The 20,569-nt window shown below is 43.9% G+C and overlaps 1 protein-coding gene across 2 annotated transcripts in view; it reads left to right on the top strand.

Annotated features, from left to right (window-relative positions):
- Positions 1-20,569, top strand: part of CNTNAP1 (contactin associated protein 1) — a 668,106-nt gene that overhangs the window by 325,844 nt on the left and 321,693 nt on the right. For both annotated transcript variants that reach the window (XM_073608280.1, XM_073608279.1), the window contains exons 9-11: positions 4,525-4,674; positions 9,772-9,943; positions 11,776-11,882. In XM_073608280.1, the coding sequence (XP_073464381.1) occupies positions 4,525-4,674; positions 9,772-9,943; positions 11,776-11,882 (429 nt within the window). The remainder of the gene's footprint in view (positions 1-4,524; positions 4,675-9,771; positions 9,944-11,775; positions 11,883-20,569) is intronic.

Genomic DNA, 20,569 nt, shown 5'->3' with positions numbered 1-20,569 from the left:
TCCCTCCGAGCCTTACCCACTCCTGAAGAGGCCTTTGCCTGCATGGCTGCCACCAAACTGCAGGGCATGCAGGAGGGTCAACTCCTCCTGTGTGAGCAACTTATTTATAAAGTCATAACTAAGGGAGTGAGTGGGGAACTAACACCCAAGACCAACGTGATTGAGTTGGACCATCCTCCTCCTCCTCCTGCTGCCACAACTCCACCACCAGAGCCACCGCGTGGAAGGAAGACCAGAGAGTGATGACCCTGGGTTCAGTCTGGTGTGACAAAAGCTGCAGTCTCTCGTATGACCACAGCCTGGGGACACAGATGTCATCTGCTGCTTTCCGGATCTCTGGGACTTCTGGACCAGACTGCACTCCCTTAGATAAGGACTCCTCAGACCACCAGTTTTGCTTGAAAATAACTGATGTGTGCCCTGGGGGTCAAAGGCTTCGCCAATTTCTGCAGTTTCTCCAGCGTTTCCTCCCTCTTTGTTTAGTTGTGAGCCCTTAATAAAAGTTATATTTTGGAAAATTATACTCTCCTGTGTGTTTTCATCCAAAAAGGACAGTTTGTTGGTGACGATTCAGGTACATTTCTAACATAAAATGTGAAATTAACAAGGGACAACAACACCAAACAATCTCCTACAGATTAAATAGAACAACATATCAATGGTGTTGTGGTAACTTGAGACAAAAAACACACACTAAAATTTTCTGGAGTACAAATAAAAATCCCCCCCCAAAAAAATAAGCCTTGAAAAAAATACAAACCCAAAAAAAATAATCGGCCTTAAAAACAAACAAAAAAAAAAAAACAACACCAAAATAATGATGTCAGATGTGACAAATCAAAATATATTGAGGGAATCCCGATAAGTAGTAAAGAAATAAGTTTGTGAGAAGTCTGTGTGAATATGAGCAGCAAAACTACTTAATTCTTGTCACATTATAAAGAAGAAGAGAGTGCGCTGTATTAAACCATTTTTAACATTGCAGCGTGACGAAAGTGCTGTATCCATTGCGAACGCTAATTTTACCTGACCAAGCTGTTCCGTGTCGGAATTTCTTCTGAGCATGCGTGGCACTTTGTGCGTCGGAACAGGCCACACGCGGTCGGAATTGATGCGATCGGATTTTGTTGTCGGAAAATTTTATAGCCTGCTCTCAAACTTTGTGTGTCGGAAAATCCGATGGAAAATGTCCGATGGAGCCCACACACGGTCGGAATTTCCGACAACACACTCCGATCGGACATTTTCCATCGGAAAATCCGACCGTGTGTACGGGGCATTAGAGTTGCCTCTCTTCTCTTTTATAATCTTTAGATCCTGCTGGATTTTGCATGTAATTCCCTTGTGGAGGCTGCCATTTGTGGATGGACATTTTATGATTACACAGCCTATCACATTGCTATAATCTTTTTATATGGACTATAAACTGAAGAACTTATGAATAAATGGTTGTGGAATGAATCATCTGAGTTTCCATTATTTGTTATGGGAAAATTTTCTTTGATATACGAGTTCTTTGCATTACAAGCATGTTACCGGAACTAATTATACTGCAAATCCAAGGTTTTACTGTAGTTGTTTTAAGTTGCAAAAACATGTTATATTTCAGTAAGCTCCTTGGGCACTGGGAGTGGCATGGGACATAAAATGGAACAGAACTTGAGAGTAAGACCCCTTTCACACTGAGGCACTTTTCAGGCGCTTTCAAGCTAAAAAAAGCACATGAAAAGCTCACGAAAACCTATTTCCATTACAATCAATAAATGCTTTCACACTGGGGTAGTGCGCTTGCAGGGCACTGAAAAAAAACACCCCTTTCCATTGAAAATAATGGAAAGTTCTTCATAAGTGCCTGAAAAGCTCTCAGTGTTTTACTGGCAGTTTAGAAGCGCCTCAGTGTGAAAGGGGCCTAACTGACTTCTTCTGTTACCAGGCCACCCTGCCAAAGATGTCCCTAAAGAAATGCTCTTTTACCATACCACTATCACTGTAACTAAAGGGTTGTCCAGTGAGTGATAAAACAAAGGGGTCAAGTTAGATGAGCGAGAAGGTGGCGGCGATCTTAATTCGCGATATTAATTCGCTATTGTCACACAACTGGGTGGGCTCAGGGATCAGAGCTCTGCGCCCCGTGCCAACCCCTTTTTGAAGCCAGTTAGAGCCTCTGGCACTAATCATGTGCTTCAAAAAAAAACAAAGAACATTGAAATCCATGCTCCTGGCGCCCTGCATGTAGATTAGGGACCGGGCGCATGGATTAGGCGGGTCTCTGAGCCCCTTATGGACAGGCCGCCACTGGGTCAATTCACTAAAGATTACTGCATACAATAACACATGGCTCATTTGCATAAATTAACACTTGCAATTAAAAAAGTCCAATTCACATTAAAAATAATAATGATTATGCGGTATTTAACGCAAAATTTAAAATGTGCCAGTAAATATTGCAAAAAAAAATTTGGTAAGGTGTTAAGTCTAATTCACAAACAGGGCGTAAAAAAGATGCAGCATTTATCACCAGGGTTTTGCTGGCAGTATCACATGCGGTATTGCTCAAATGCAGCGTGGGGGCCCCCTCAATAGCTGGTTGCTAAGAAGCAGGCCAGGAAGCCGACCACCATGTTCTTAACGGATGACTCATCAATGTAAAAAAAAAAATGACAACAATTAAGAATCCTTTAAAAAAGCTGCTTGAGGGTCCCCCCCCCCCAATCCATACCAGGTCCTTCAGGTCTGCTATGGATTTTAAGGGGAACCCCACACCTATGTTTTTTTTTTATGGAATGGGGTCCCCCCAAATCCATACCAGACCCTTATCTGAGCATGCAGCCTGGCAGGCCAAGAAAGCGATTTGTGTTGTATCAATCTTGTTATAAATGGATAAGCGAACCCCTCTTCTGAACCATACCAGGCCACATGCCCTCAACATGGGGGGGTGCTTGCATGTTCATTGGGACAAAGACCTCTTCCCTCAACCCTGGCCGGTGGTTGTGGGGCTTTGCAGGTGAGGGGCTTATCGGAATCTTGAAGCCCCCTTTAACAAGGGGGCCCCCAAATCCCGGATTCCATGTGAATGAGTATGGGTACATAGTACCCCAAGTCATTCACACCCAAAAAATGAAATGTGTAGTGCAAAAAAAGACAATAGACAATTCCTTTATTTAAAAAATAAAAATAAATGTCGGTGTAGATCCATCGTCAATCACAAAGCCTACCGCAGACCCGAAAAAATAAAATAGAAGTCTTAAATAACCAAGAATCGTGGCCACTCGGCGGCCCCGCCCCTTGTGACATGCCCCTTAGTTATTTAAGAGCTGTCAGACAGCAGAAAGCCTTCGTCGGGACCAGAGGCTTCTTTTCATTTTTCGGGTCAGTGGTTGCAGCGGGTGTCATGATTGACGATGAATCTACATCGGGGGACATTGTTTTTGAATTGTCAAAAACTTGTGTTTTTATTTACTTTCTGCACTTTTTGGGTGAATGTACCCCTTCTCATTCACATAGCTCCCGCCCATGTTGTTGAGGGCATGTGGCCTGGTATGGTTCAGGAATGGAGGGTTCCCCTTAAAACCCAGACCAGACCCCGAAGGGACCCCCGCACCGTTTTTTTAAAGAATTTTTACTTGCCGGCTGTCAGTGGGGAAAACCGCTGATAGCTGATGAGTCGTCTGTTGTTAAAGACGCAGCGGCCAGCTTCCCGCCCATTGCTCAACAACCAGCTACTGTGCGATAATTTACCTCATGGGAAAATATGTATTTTACTGCATGAGCTATTTACCGTCAAATTCTTAGTGAATTGAACATTTGTACAATTGTTTCCGCATGCAATATTGTAACCCATTTTTTCATTCGATCTTTACCTCTTAGTGAATTGACCCCTTAGTAATATTATCTAATGGTTTATTTTAAACAGTAAAGTCTAACCTTGCTAGTCCTTTTAATTTCTCTGATAAGTCCTGGGCCATTCCACATTAAGATGTCCTTCATTGTTAAGGAGGGTGGTTAAAATATAAAATTTTATACATACTGTATATTTAATTTTTTTGTAGAATTTATGACAATATACTTTTATTTATCTTTAGGCACTGATCCATCATTAGTTGATTGTAATGTATATTCAGTTAAAAACAAATATGTTATAAAAATAATAATTGATGATAATGATTACACCATTTTATTGATTTAAACTAGGTGATAGCATTACTGTATATAGTAAAAAGTCCACAGTTAATCCAAGTCAAGTAATAAAGTAATACAGCCAAAAGGATAAGTGGAGGGGAAGCCAATTTTTGGCTTCTCCTCTGATAAGGCGTGCTTTTAGGGGGCTCCGCAGACCGCAACATTGTTCTGCGTGCTTTTTTTCTAAGAAGTCCATTACTCTTTAAAGCTTTGTCAATGTACACAGCTTATTAGGAATTTGGCTTATGACACAGACACAGGTGGATGCGGTTTACAGTAGGGGAGCGATTATACAGTTCAATTATGATTCGAAGTGGGGGATAACCTCCAGTTCTCTTTCCACAGGATATCGGCTGAACGATGGCTTCTGGCACTCTGTCTCCCTGATAGCCAGAGAAAACTCTGCTGTGGTGGTGATTGATGAAGATGAAGGAGCACAATTCAAAATTAATTATCAGTTCCAGCTTCGGACAGGAGATTCATACTACTTTGGAGGTAGAAAGGTCACAGTATTAAGTTTAGTCTCTGTCACAAGTCGAACAAGGCTTATTATAGTGTATCTAAAACCAAATACAGAAATTGAATATAATGCATCTTACCAATCCTTAGATGTGGTGTTTGCATTAATTTTCTTTTTTCTGGCTTTTTCTTGTGAAAGACACACTCCCTATCTGTTCATGTCTGCAATCATTTCTCCATTTTATCTACGGGGGCAGCCTTGGTTATCACACAAGCTGGATTTAAAACATGTCTACCTTTATTCAGCTCCACTATATGGTGAACTGGTTACAATAATAGTTTGCACAAGAAAGATAAGGATGTTTGTGCTATCGTTTTCAGTTCATATGAAGTGACTACTATACTATATTTCTGGCAAGATCAACAGGTATTTTGTAACTTACTAAAAATGTGCATAGCCTGAAAAATGAAAAGTAATGCAGTCACAACATCTAAGGATCGATAAGCTGAAGTATTTTATATTTATGTTTTTAGGTTTAGATGAACTTTAGAGTTAACCTGAACCTAGCACATAAACATAATCTTGACCCCTTAAAGCCCTTCCACACTGAGGCGGGCGGGCGTCGGCGGTAAAGCGATGCTATTTTTAGCGTTGCTTTACCGTTGTTTTAGCGGCGCTCTTCGGCCACTAGCGGGGCGGTTTTAACCCCCGCTAGCGGACGAAAAAGGGTTAAAAAACGCTGCAAAGCGCCGCTGCAGCAACGGTTTACTGGCGGTATGGTGGCGCTGCCCCATTGTTTTCAATGGACAGGGGCGCTTTAGGAGCGGTGTATACACCGCTCCTACAGAGAATGCGGCTTGCAGGACTTTTTTTACCCTCAGGCTTTCATACTAGAGAGACAGGAGATGCTCTTTATAAGCGCTATTTTTAGCGCTGTAGGGCCTGTAAAGCGCCTCAGTGTGAAAGGGCTCTTAACCACAATCAGAAAATAAAAGCTGTATTAACATGCCAATAAACATTAATTATTTAGAAAAAATCTCAGTGCCACAGGGCCATATCCTCCACATCCAAAATTCAGTTTCCAAGCAATTCTCAAAATTTAGTTAAGTATGTACTGAATTGCCAATAATTTGTCATTACCTATGGTACCAAGAACAAGTACTATACATATGTTGTTTTCGGGACAGCTTCAGTAAAGTTTGATTTAAAAAAAAAAAAAAAAAGAGTTACATTTCATGTATTTTTAAACACACAAAAAAGTGAAATGAATAAAGATGTAAACAAATGTTTGTGGTAATTGTTAAAAAAAATGGTAAAATCCATTTGCGCTGTTGTCGGTGATTCTTGGGTCTAGTTCAAATGTTAAAAAGGGCATCCTGAGGCACTGTCTGTTAGCGACCAGGGTTGTCATTTCCCGCCAGTGCCTGGACAAGGTCATCTAAAGCCCCGGGGCGAACATCCCAAATTGCACCCTCCCCCAAGGTTTATGAGCATCATGTGTCAGCAAAATCCCCCCCCCAAAAAAAAATAGAGCACTAAGCATAGATTTGCCCTCCGAGTACAAATCAATTATCCTAGTGGAATTCCCTCCTTCCCAGCACAAATCCTTGCCCCCCCCCCATCCTCCTCAGCTCAAATCCTCACTCTCCCCCTATGCCCCCAGCATTAATTCTACCCCCCCACCAAAAAAAAAATGTCCCCCTCCTAGCACAAATACCCCCCCCCCACTCCAAATCAAATCCCCCTAGCATGAATGTCCCTCCCCAAATTCCCAACCTAGCACAAACCCCCCCCCCTCCAAAGTTCCCCTCCTAGCACAAATACCCCCAATCATCCCTACTAAAACAAATTCCCCCCCCCGCCAAAAAAAAATCCCCTTTCTAGCACAAATCCCTTCCCCCTTTACCATATCACCTTTTCTAGCACCCCCCCCCTCAAATCCCCCCTCCTAGCACAAATCCTGTCCCCCCTCCCAACACAAATATCCCCAAATATCCTCTTCTAGAACCATTCTTACCCCCTGCCACCCCCAAATTCCTCCTCCCAACACAAATCCCCTCCCCCACAATGCCCCCACCTCACATGATACCACGATGCCCAGGGCAGTCGTCCCTCCTGCCCACCTCTTGCCCTGCTTCCCGCCACTGGAAATCTACTTATCGTCACCATTTGGATTGGGCCCAGATACTCAATGACTTCATGGCAATGGAAACTATGGTGGTGGAAGGCAGTCCTGGTCCTGAAAAAGTTTATACCACATGGATCTGTTGGAGGGACTGTAGTGATTCCGCCGCTTTTCAAGCCCTAGTCTCACAGTAAATTATCCACTGTCTCCCACATCTATGATATCTTTGAGTGTTTTTGGAACCACTACAGTATATTCACCCCTGCCCTTCTTCCTTGCCCTGTTGCCTTAGATATGTTAAAGGTTTACTATTTTGATCTTTTCTGTCATTGGAAAGTCAGCTACCTACATGTTACAACGTGCTGAGTACATTTTTAAGTTTTTGTCTTATGCTATGTATCACAGGTATATGTATGGTACATTTCTAGCTACTGCTATTGATCGTACTGTACCTTGAAAATGTTTTGCCTAAAAAGATATTTGACTAAAAAAAGGTGAAAAAAATTAAGGGAATAATAGGAGAGAATGTGAAAATTAGAAAAAAGAACAAGTCTATAATCTGTAAAAGGGTGCAATGTAGCATCAGTGTTACACTATTAAAATGAATGTTTGCTGTGACAAGTAATAGGAAAACAAATGCTATGGTGAGGACCATCTGCATACAAATTACAACTTTGGTTGTCAAAGTGACAGAAGCTTTCACAAAACAGCAGGTGAGACTTTTCTATGGTGTCTGTGTGAGAAGAGGAAGTCTATCTGTTGTCTCTGAAGCAAGAGGACTGTGTAGACAGCTGGAGTAGGCTGGGAAACAGCTTGACATGCGCAGAGAGAGTGAAATTTTTTTGTTTGTAATTTTTTTCCCTATTTTGCATTGTTTGCTGAACAGAGATGAGCTTGGTCATCCTCCGAAACTATCTCTTTCCAAACTTCAGAGTTGTGCCCTTTTTTTTCTTCAATCAGCTGTTGACCGGGTCATTCCCCAACTTACAGCAATTGTAAAAAAAATGTAATTGGCTAAATATGGGTATGTGTCCTTGTAAGGGCACTGACATCACCATAATCTCACCTCGTTGTTAACATGTGTTGCAGAGTGAGGAATGACCTGGCACACCGTTGATTGGTGAAAAAAAGGCAGATATATGGAGTTTGGAAAATGCCTGAGCTCTTCTCTATTTACAAATTTACAAATTTGACAATATTACAATATATAATATAATTTAAATAATATAAATTTATAAATTATATAATATTACATTATAGCCTGGAGGCTTGAAGCGGAGTTCCAATCATTTTTTCTGTTTATTAGTCAGCAGCTACAAAAACTCACTCACCTGTCCCACGATTCAGCAGTGCACTCACCCCAGCCATGTTCTCCCCTAGTCCTCCCTCGACGGCCCCGGCATCTTCACCATGGGCACAGCCTGGTGCCCACTGCACATGCGTGAGCGGAGCTGCGCTCTGTGACTGGTCCCAAAGTCTTCTAGGACCTGTCACCAGAATACTTCCGGAGGGAGGGGGGGAAAGGATAAATTTTTCTTACGATCACCTAAGGCGACCGGAACGGAAGTGAGAGCAGGTACCTGTCAAAATCGGGTACCTGCTCCCCCCGCCTCCCAAAAAACTCAGTTTCACAAACAGGAGCCGGGGAGGAGGCCTTAAAGCAGAGGTTCCCCTGCACTGCAAGGGTAAAATTTTTGACTAGGGTACCATTAAAAAGCAGTTTTATTTTTCTTACTCCTCACTTACCTGGCACTCAGCACATTCTTCTCCTCCCTCTGATGCACCAGTGTGTGGGCAGGTCCTGCATTGTATGTGATGACATTAGAGTGTGACCGATGGATGAAGCGACTCAGGGAAACTGGTTACATGGAGATGAGGAAACCTGAGGGAGCAAAAACAACCCTTCCAGTGTGGGGGTAAATTTAAAGTGCTTGTAAAGGCAGAAGGTTTTTTTATCTTAATGCATTCTATGCATTAAGATAAAAAACCTTTTGTGTGCAGCAGGCCCCCCCCTCAGCCCCCCTAATACTTACCTTAGGTCCATCTAGTTCCAGCGATGTTGCACGAGAGACTCAGCTGTCCGGGACTCCCCTCCTCATTGGCTGAGACAGCAGCGTGGCGCCATTGGCTCTCATTTAAAGTCAGTGAGCCAATGAGAAGAGAGAGGGGGCCAGGCTGCGGCTCCATGTCTGAATGGACACCCGGTGCTACAACTCGGCTCAGGTGCCCCCACAGGAAGCTGCTTTCTGTGGGGGCACTCAACAGGAGGTAGGGACCAGGGACCCAAAAAGGAGGATCTGGGCTGCTCTGTGCAAAACCACTACACAGAACAGGTAAATATAACATGTTTGTTATTTTTAAGGGGGAAAAAAACAAGACTTTAGTATCACTTTAAGCTTTAGAAAATGTTGTGTTATGTCAGTAGTACCCTATCCACAACTTTGTGCCTTTTTACTTCATGTATCATCTTCATGTATAAAGGAATTTTACTTTTTTTTTATCAGACTATGTTTTTTGTTTCAATCTTATTTTATTAAGGTTTTTGAATATAGAAAAAAAACAGAGTTTAAGTTTACATTAAACAAGTTCTATTATCAAAAGCAATTACAAACATTCAAGATAAGATGGTACAGTATATCCGGTGATTACCAAGAGCATACTTTACAGAAATACTGTATAAAACTGTATGTTTTTTTTTTCTGCTGAAACCCCAACAAAATATACTAGGAGTTAACTTGCTTAAACCATGACTCACTTTTCATTTCACACATGTTTGGAAGTGATGCATTTTCACAAGTTATTCACTCCAATTAAGATGATAACAATCTACAATGCCTTGCTGTGAAGGCTGTGAAATCACTGCCTGTGTAATAGAAATCACACTACCTTGGTAAGAGTTGATTATGACTTCTGCTGCACAGGCAAACCGTTATACTGTATAGCAGGCTTATTATGAAATGTGTATGTACTACTTTGATATGATTTTTTTTCTTTTTTTATCACACAGGGTGTCCAAAGCCATCTGCTGGATCTGGGTGCTATTCCAATCAAACAGCCTTCCATGGCTGCATGCAGCTTCTCAATGTGGATGGGCAGCCAGTGGACTTCCATCGTATGCAGCTGGGTTGGTTGGGGAGGTTTTCAGAGGTCATGTTCAATGTCTGTGCTATTGCTGACAGGTGATTGTTTGCCTGGTTTAACCAATATATTCTCTTTTGTGTACATAAAGAATCTGTGTACTTAGTTCTATGCAATAAAGCTAACTTGTGTTTGTCATGTGAAGGGCAGTGAATGTGGTCAGCATAGTGGAGAACAGGGGTCAGAAGGGCCATGTACAAGGGTTTGCAGAAGGAAGACAGTGATTAATAGGGCAGTGTACAGGGGACCACAGGACGGAGAGCAGGGGTCAGCAGGGCAGTGTACAGGGGCCAGCAAAGTGAAGGACTGGGATCACTGCTGGCAGGGCTGAGGACAAAGGTCACTGCTGGCAGGCCAGGGGGGCCAGGAGTCACTGCTAGCAGCTTAGCTTCTTTGGGGGGAGGGCAACTAAAATCTGGGGGGGCGCAGCCCTCCCCAGCACACCCCTAGATCCAGCAATGTGCATTGAACAGATGTAAACCACCTTTGCATTGTGGAGTACCCTGTTAAAAAATTGTATCGTTTTTTTGTGCACTGTGGTGCAGGGCTGGCCGTTTCACAAAAATGTGTTTGGTAATGCAACGTATAGTGTGAATGGGTCCTTAAAGTGAGCCAAAGCACCTAGTAACATCAGATCTCCTCCAACTGCCTGCAGGAGCTGAGAAATAGCCTTTGACCTGTGTGTTTTAGGAGGCTGTTGACAAGACATGGCTGCAGATAAACATAAACATAAGTTGTACCTGTTTATCTGCAGCCATGTCTTGTCAACAGCCTCCTAAAACACACAGGTCAAAGGCTATTTCTCAGCTCCTGCAGGCAGTTGGCCGGGATCTGATGTTACTAGGTGCTTTGGATTAATGCAAGTACACACTATAGGGAGATATGCTCTGTTCATTGTTAATTTCACCACTTCAATCCCTTTCTCCAGCAGCATATATTCTCCATCACATATTCATCTTGCCTTTGCTCGCTACCACTGAGTTCAGCTTCCTGAATCAGAGACAGACCTTTGTAAGGTCATAGTTGCTCCTGTTGGACCTTACACAAGGCTGAAGGCTCTCTTTGCCCCCAATGTGACTGGGCCAAGTCACATGTTACAACATACCTTGAATTCCAGATATTTTCCCACTTCTTGGCAGCTTAATGGGGTGGCAGAGAATGAAGAAATGGTGAATGTGTTCTGCTTGAGAGGAAGGCAGAAAACTTGGACAAAGCTTTATTGGGACGTTTTGCTTTCCCTTGGATCAACTGTGTGTATAGGATAGTGTATATGGAGGTTTCATTTGTGTGTGCATTTATAGGTTATAACACCAGGGGTGGTTGATCCAGGGAATATCTGTTTGCCTTGGGGCATCGGGAAGGAATTCCCCCCCTTTCCCCAGAGCAAATTGGATCATGCTTCATAGGGTTTTTTTTCCTTTTTCTGGATAAACTGTGGGCATAGGATTTGTGTATAAGGAGGTTTTCTTTTCGTACATTTTTTTTTCTATTGGTTGATTTAGGTAAACTTGCGTTTTTTTTCAACCTGACTATGTAACTACCCTGTTTCCCCGAAAATAAGACCTAGCGTGATTGTCGGTGATGGCTGCAATATAAGCCCTACCCCCCAAATAAGCCCGACCCTGTTTCCCCAAAAATAAGCCCTACCCTGGAAATAAGACCCACAAGGACTTTAACTAGGGCTCATTTGGGGGGTAGGGCTTATATTGCAGCCATCACCGACAATCATGCTAGGTCTTATTTTCGGGGAAACAGGATATGTAAAAGCAGAGTTTTGCTTAAAGCCTCGGTCATGCCATGCCTTTATATCTCTTTCTGAGACTGAAAATCAGTCATCACTGCACATACTGATTAATATCACCCTTGATTTCAGATGCAGGCCAAATCCTTGTGAACATGGAGGGCGTTGCTACCAGTCTTGGGATGACTTTTTCTGCATCTGTGACATGACTGGTTACAAGGGGGAAACTTGCCATAAATGTAAGTGTCACTTCAAGCTGCAGGAGTTCATTCTTCAACTTTTAGTATTCCATACACTAGGCTCTAAATAATCAATTGATTTTAGTGTAATTAAAATCAGGATCCTTTCAAATCTGATGTTAAAACGTTTAGTATAACGTGTTAAAGGCTAACTCTAACTATTCCCTCCCCCCATCCTCCTACCTATCCTGCATACTCTGTATACAAAAAGATCTATGTACTCACCTACTTTTATTTCTGGTCCATTCATGTGATCCAGCAGCTCCAGCTCCCCTTTCTCAGTTAGGGGGCTGCTGCAGGGGAGGGAGCGCTGACAACTGGAAGCCTATGGATGACATCACAGCTCCGGGAATTTGCAGCCTTTATTGATTGCTCCTTTACACAGGGAAGCCAGGGCCGCTGATAGGGCAGTACAACCAGTCCTGTTGTACCGGGCCCGGTCACCAGAGGCCCAAGCAGCTTTATAGTTAATTTATACCTAAAAAAATCTAACTCGCTAAATAACTTTATTAACCTGCACCCACTTGATTACCAAGGTATATAGTAATTTAAAGTCCCTCTTCTGCTCTCACCTCCTGGGTGAGAGCAGAAGAGGGACTTTTCCGTCATTTTCAGGCGCAGGCAGACAATCCTGTGCCTCATGCTGCTCTGCACCAGTGTACCTGCTGCACAAACTAAAGTTTCGGCCGCTCACTGTATGTCTTCCCTGGCAGATGGATTCCATTGTAATGCGGCTGCCCTCCCTCAGTAAGTGCCACGCTGCAGCCTGAGGGAGAGACTGATCACTGAGGCGGCTGAGAGAGCGCATCAAGAGTAATCCCGGTGATGGTGCACAGGCAACCAGTCCCCCTGCACACACATTGACACATCACACAGGCTATTCTAGAATGTGCAGTCCCCAGACTCCCCATTGTGCTCATAGTCATCATCATTATGATTAGGGATGAGCTTCATGTTCAAATCGAACGCATGTTCAACTCGAACATCGTGTGTTCAGTCGTTCGCCGAATTATGAACGATATGGGCCGTTCGTGCCAAATTCGAGTGGTGCGTCACGGCCCATAATTCACTGTGGCATCGCAGTGCATTGCTGGCTGATGATCGGCCAAGCATGCACTATGACCCGCATGCTTGGCCAATCACAGCGCCGTCTGTACAGAGAGCCGTAATTGGCCAAAGCTAGGGTGGCTTTGGCCAATTATGGCTCAGGGGGTTATGTACACGCCCCACACTATATAAGGCCGCCTGCACATCGGCCCTGTGTAGTGTGTTCCGGCGTTGAGAGAGAGAGAGATAGATAGACAGAGAGACAGTGTCATTTGATTAAAGTTAGATAGGGTAGGCAGGCGAGTCAGTTAGCTGCACTTACAGTGTATTGTGTATATATATATACATCCTAGGTGTTGTATGTATATATATATATATATATATATATATATATATACACATACACTGTATTCAGTTTAGCTAGATCCGTTCCTGTTGTTCTCTTCCTACTACTGATCCTATTAATATCACAGGCAGGCAGCTACAGTATTTACAGTTAGTGTAGTGCGTCCTCTGCACAGTGTGCACCTAAAGCTACCTGAATAAAATTGGTGGTGTTCTTCTGATCCTATTAATACCACAGGCAGGCAGCTAAAGTATTTACAGTTAGTGTAGTGCGTCCTCTGCACAGTGTGCACCTAAATCTACCTGGAGACAATTGCTGTTGTTCTGCTCCTATTAATACCACAGACAGGCAGCTACAGTATTTACAGTTAGTGTACTGTGTCCTCTGCACAGTGTGCACCTAAAGCTACCTGAATAAAATTGGTGGTGTTCTTCTGATCCTATATTAATACCACAGGCAGGCAGCTACAGTATTTACAGTTAGTATACTGTGTCCTCTGCACAGTGTGCACCTAAAGCTACCTGAAGACAATTGCTGTTGTTCTGCTCCTATTAATACCACAGGCAGACAGTTACAGTATTTACAGTTAGTGTACTGCGTCCTCTGCACAGTGTGCACCTAAAGCTACCTGAAGGCAATTGCTGGTGTTCTCATACTAATAATACTACAGGTAGGCAGTTGATTCTGCTAGCTGCAGTATCAGTATATATATACATCCCAGCTTTGTGCAGCTACATCTCACTGCAGGCCATTAATATGTCTTGAAGGCCAACAAGGAGAGGCAGACAGTCACAAGCCAATAAAAGAGGGCAAGCAGGCTCTGTGTCTAGAGGCAACAGTGCTGGTCGTGGAGACGGTGCATCCTTATCAGCACGTGGCCGTGGGACACGCTTGTCCTTTTTTTCAGCAGCTGGCCGTGTTGAGCCGCAACATGCGGAAGATTTGATAGAGTGGATGACCAAGCCGTCCTCATCCTCATCATCCATGGCATCAGTCACTCCTTCCCTAGCCCCACCATGTCCTCCTGAGGAGTCCCCCGAACAGTTTGACCACAGTGTTGGGTACACGCTCCAGGAGGATGCCCAGCGTTTTGAAGGCTCCGATGATGGTACCCAGCTAGAGGAAGGCAGTAACGTGAGCCCAGAGAGAGGGGGTGCCCAAGAAGGACAGCAATCTGGCAGTCATGTTCCCCCAGCTGCAGCATACTGCCAGCTTTGCTCCAGTGATGAGGAGGGAGGGGATGATGAGGTCATTGACTCCACGTGGGTGCCTGATAGGAGAGAGGAGGAGGTGGAGGAGGAGGCACATCACCAACGAGGCAGGATGCCCTCCAGGGGCCAGCTTAAGGGCAGCACACTGACTGCATCGCACCGCAGAGCTCCGCATGTGCAGGGCTCTGTTGTCTCTGCGCGTTATTCCAAAAGTTCTTTGGTGTGGGCCTTTTTTGAGACAAGTGCATCAGATCCCACCGCTGCTATTTGCAACATATGTCTCAAGCGTATCTCGTGTGGCCAAAACATCTCCCGCTTGGGCACCACATGCTTGACCAGACATATGTTGACACCAAAGAACAAAGAGGACCTCTCCTTGCTCCTCATCAGCTGGGATCTCCAACCCCACTATACCTTCAGTCCTCTCTGAGACCTGCACTGAGAGGAATGAAGGTGTAGAATTAGGTGTGTCACAGCCAAGTACTTGGGGGCAATCTGCTATTGATACACCGACGTCAGATTGTACCAGGCAAATTTCCCTGCCCCAGCTGCAGCACCGCCGAAAGAATTCCACTCCCAGCCATCCACTAGCCCAGCAGTTGAACGCTAGCTTGGCTAAATTGCTAGAACTTCAACTGCTGCCTTTTCAGTTGGTAGACTCTGCCCCCTTACGTGAGTTATTGGAATGTGCGGTTTCTCAGTGGCAGGTTCCCAAACGCCACTTTTTCTCATGGAAGGCGATTCTGGCTCTCTACCGGCATGTGGAAGGCAATGTCTTGGCCTCGCTGGACAGGGCGGTGAGTGGTAAGGTGCATATTACCGTTGACTCATGGTCCAGCAGGCATGGACAGGGACGTTACTTATCTTTCACCGCGCACTGGGTGACTCTTCTGGCAGCTGGGAAGGATGCAGGACAGAGTGCAGTAGTGTTGGAGGTTGTTCCGCCACCACGCCTCCAAAATACTACTAGTGGTGATTCTGCCACACCTCACTCCTCCACCCCCTCCTCTTCTTTTTCCTCCATGGCCTCTTCCTGTGCTGATTTGTCTTCGGAACCAGCGGTGCTCCGTAGGAGTTCAAGGGGCTACGCAAGCACGCGGGCAAAAAGATGCGGTGCTTGAGCTGGTGTGCTTGGGGGACAGGAGCCACACTGGGGCAGATATTCTGTCAGCTCTGCAGGGGCAGGTTCAGAGGTGGTTGACGCCACGCCACCTTAAGGCAGGTATGGTGGTTTGCGACAATGGCACCAACCTCCTCTCCGCCCTCCAACAGGGACAACTGACCCTCAACCTCCTCTTCGCCCTCCGACAGGGACAACTAACCCATGTGCCCTGTTTGGTCCACATCCTTAACTTGGTGGTTCAGCGTTTCTTGCGCAGGTACCAGGGCTTACAGGATGTCCTGAGACAGGCCAGGAAAGTCTGTGTGCATTTCCGCAGGTCATATAATGCCAGTGCTCGGCTGGCTGATCTCCAAAAGGAATTTAACCACCACCACCAAAGGCCCAATTTTTCTGCCCCTGTTCAACAGGTGCATGCAATTACAATTCTAATATAAAAATCTAATATTTCACAGCAGAGCAGCATTTTTTGCTTCAATTTTTTGCTTTAATTTTTGTTTCAATTTTTGTTCCAATCTCTGTGGGATAATATAATATATACATTCTTTCCAATTCAATCAATTTCATTCCCTTCCATCGGATTTGATTGATATACTGATTGTTTAGTACTCATCAGGTAGACCTCCTTTGGGGAACTTCTGAATAACATATAATATATGTATGACCTAGGTGTATATCCCGATTTATTATCTTGGGATCACTTACCTCGATGCGATTTTTGGGGGAGGATGAATTATTAGCCTTTTTTTTTGCTCTCCTCTTTGTGTTTAATATTACATATCCCGGCCAACCGGGGATCTGAGACATGTGCATAGGATATTCACATTTTTCACATAATAAATAGTCAAAGCCTTTTATTATTTAAATATTGCCCCTCCTTTTAGTGCATATATTTTGTTTGCACTGAAATCCTTGAAGTTCTCAGTCCTTTAAGATTATGATTACTATGATCACCCTAATTAAGCATTGTTAATTTAAGCTTCATGTACTATTTTAGATTATTAACCTTTATCATTTATTTACTGATTGATGGGGAAGTTTGTTTTTCGTTTTTGTTTTTAATAGGATCTCATGGTTGCTGTCCATGAGGTCGAACGGATATTATAGATGTTTTTATAGACATATTACAACAACCTACTCAGCTATGTTGGGGAAGGGTGTCTTTCCCTCTTGCAATATGGTGCTTTCAGCCGCGGGACACCCGGTACTCAGAGCAGTTAGAGCGAAGGGCGTTTGCCCTTTTGTAAAATGGCGACAACAGCCGCGGGACACCTTGAGCTCAGATGGGGGCGTTCTGGGGAGTTGACAGGATATTTATAAGTGATGAGTCAGCACGCCGCCCGTGCCCCTGGAAGACGTCAGGTGTGACGAAACGGCGTAGGGAGGAGCGGCGTGCTGACGTCACCACTAACCTCGCTGATCCCGGAAGCAACGGGCAGCAGACTGGAGCCAGCTGGCTATTGATTCCAAACAAATTTTCATTTTAACATTGTAAGTGCATTTCTGTTTTTATAATAAATATTCTTAAACGTGTTACGCTATGGGAGCATTCTTTATCTGTAATTCCATGGGGATCGAGTATCCATCTACTACATAGAATATTCCTGTCGGGGAGGCCTTAATTGGGATCCGTTGGCAGCTCTTTACCTGAGGCTGGGGTTGACAGCCATCCGCCTGTATGATCTCCTAAATAGAGATCAAAGGAGTCGGTAAGGGGCAGTGCATTTATAGGTGGAGGATACTTTCTGTCATCACAATTTCCATGAAGATAAAGTTGCATGCCATTCACGTTTTGGATGACTGTTATGCATCTCTGTGCAAAAGGATAATTTTCCCTCATGAACTTTTCACTTTATGCACTTTGCGATTGGACTATTTTTTGTTTATTTATTTGATTCAACAGATTCATTTGAATTATGAGAAGGAATATGGATCTTTCATTATGAATTTATCACATGTGAATGCTTATTTTCACTCTGATAATTGATCACATCAATGTATTTTTGTTTTATTTTTTTATTTTTCACTAATTGCAGCGCAGCTATTTTTTTTATTTATTTCACAGCAGAGCCCGTTCCTGCGCCCACCAAGAGTAACTGTGAGGACTTACAGTGTTGTGGCAACACCACCACCATCAAAGGCCCAATTTTTCTGCCCCTGTTTAACAGTTGCATGTAATTACAATTCTTGATCTAATATTTCACAACAGGGCCCATTTGTGCGCCCACCAAGACTAACTGTGAGGACTTACAGTGTTGTGACACCAGCACCACCACCACCACCAAAGGCCCAATTTTTCTGACCCTGTTCAACAGGGGCATGTAATTACAATTCTTGATCTAATATTTCACAGCAGAGCCCGTTCCTGCGCCCACCAAGAGTAACTGTGAGGGCTTACAGTGTTGTGGCAACACCAACACCTAAGGCCCCAATTTCTGCAGAGTATATAGGGCAGGCTCCTACTTTCAAACATTCAACTTACAAACGACTCCATACATGCAAACGGAAGGAGACAACAGGAAGTGAGATGAAATCTACCCCTAGGAAGGGAAATACTCTCCTGTAAGAGTTAATATGAGAAAATGTGTTTCCTCTCCACTGATACTTTATCACCAATCCTTGTTTCACTAAAAAACCCAAATTGTCAAAAAAACATTTGTCATTGGGACAAAAAGTGAGGTAAAATCTTCTGAAGAGGTGGACAGACAGCAAAACAAATGTCACAGGGGTGATAACCCTTCCCTATGTTTTCCAAAAAGCTTAAAAATGGATTTTTCGGCTGGAGCTACACTTTAAAAATGTACCAGTTCAAAATTACAAACAGATTCTACTTAACAACAAACCTACAGTCCCTGTCTTGTTTGCACTGCCTGTATACTGCTGTTCAGAGGGCCTGGGGCCCCACGCCTTTCCTTTTTTTAATTTGAGTGCGGGGTTCCCCTTAATATCCATACAAGACCCAAAGGGCCTGGTAATCGACTGGGGGGGATACCCATGCCGTTTGTCTCTGATTTTCATCCATATTACCGGGACCGGACATTACATTAAAGCCGTAAGCAGTTTTAAATTACTTTTATTACTTTAAAAATGTCATTTTGTGCAGGGACTGTTCCTTTTTTTAATTTGAGTGCGGGGTTCCCCTTAATATCCATACAAGACCCAAAGGGCCTGGTAATCGACTGGGGGGGGGATACCCATGCCGTTTGTCTCTGATTTTCATCCATATTACCGGGACCGGACATTACATTAAAGCCGTAAGCAGTTTTAAATTACTTTTATTACTTTAAAAATGTCATTTTGTGCAGGGACTGTTCTAAGCACGGGAAACACGCGACACTTTACAGGCATACTATAGGCATCCCCCAGGTACGATATTTAAAGAAATTTTTCACTTTAAGCATCATTAAAATCACTGCTCCCGAAAAAACATCCATTTTTAAAACTTTTTTTTGCATTGATACATGTCCCCTGGGGCAGGACCCGGGTCCCCAAACCCTTTTCAGGACAATTCCATGCAAATTTTCGGTCTGTTTGCAGGTTCTGGTGCGAACCGAACCGGGGGGTGTTCGGCTCATCCCTAATTATGATGATCACAGCAGGTGCTCTATGGCTTTGTCAGTGTAACATGGCTGTTGATTGCTGACTTACTTAATTTATGACTGTAATGTCAGCACCCAACAGCCATGTTACACTCACAGAGCCATAAAGCACCTGCTGTGCTGTGATCATAATGATAATGACCATGAGTGAGATGCTACTTTACACGTGTGATGGGGAGGGGGGTCACAGTAAAAATGCACAGCCAAGCTGCATTTTTACCAACCCTCCAAAGCACTCCCATTTGATAACTTTTTACCCAAGGTTTGCAATTAGGTCCGCCTGTCAGTTTTTCATGCGGACCTGATTGAAAGCTCCATATAGGTCTACAGGAGTCCAGATATGAATTGACTTGTGTGCATTTAGATCCGTCTATCTCTGTGTCCATTGTAAATGGATGTAAATGGACACAAGTCCGTGGTGTATGTGGACACAAACTGAAGGGACACGGACTTCAAAACACTGACATCTCCCCCATTCAGCTCCAGTTATGATTGGTGGGGCTTTGTAAAGCTTCCTGGTGGTATAGCTAAGGTGGGTTCGGTCCGAACACACCTGAGCTCATCCCTGCTAATTAGTTGGTGTCAAAAAAGTTCTAAAATAAGACATCTCTACTGCTTTATAATAGTGTAAAACGTTTAAAATGATAATGGTTACTAAAGGTTCACCTTTTGGAACATGTTACATGTTTCAGCTCCTGCCACCAGTCCCCCAGACCCCAGTCAGGGGCAGAGCCAGGGGTGTGGTTGTGGGGGGCCCTGTCAGGTAGGCTATATGGGGCCGCATGATTTCTAACAGCAGTCCTGGCCAGAACTACTAAATCATGTGACAGATCGGACTGGAATAAAAAAAGTTGAGTACACTGTCCGTTTTTATACAGGTTTTCTAGGATAGGTGAGAGGAGGGGGGTGTACATTTTTTAAAACAGTTAGCAGCGGTGGCCTGTCCTAATCTCCATGCGCCGGCCCCTAATCTCCATGCAGGGCGCCAGACGAATGGAGCCGCCACTGATAGTTAGAGTTAGCTTTTACTACCACTTTAAATCATCCAACAGTTTCCTCTCTTGCTTAGGGACTACATTCATGTTAGCTTTGCGCTTGTGTTCCCAAGTCTGCACACCTTCCAAAGCCACCATGCAGGGGTCTCACTCTTCCAGTGGGTGAGTATCATGAGTTACCATTTAAAGTGGAAGTCCATACAAAAACTAAAATCCCTGCATCTATAGACACCACGGATCTAACACTAACCTCTCTATCCCTGTGAAGAAAAAATGAGCATCTCTGTATATACCCAGCATCTCTGTATATACCCAGCCTCTCTGTGTTTACCAGAATCTCTGTATATACCAGCATCTCTGTATATACCA

The sequence above is a fragment of the Aquarana catesbeiana genome, linkage group LG12 (assembly GCF_042186555.1).
Source record: "Aquarana catesbeiana isolate 2022-GZ linkage group LG12, ASM4218655v1, whole genome shotgun sequence".
Lineage (NCBI taxonomy): Eukaryota > Metazoa > Chordata > Amphibia > Anura > Ranidae > Aquarana > Aquarana catesbeiana.
The sequence above is the reverse complement of the archived record's forward strand: the minus strand, read 5'-3'. Positions and strand labels throughout refer to the sequence as shown.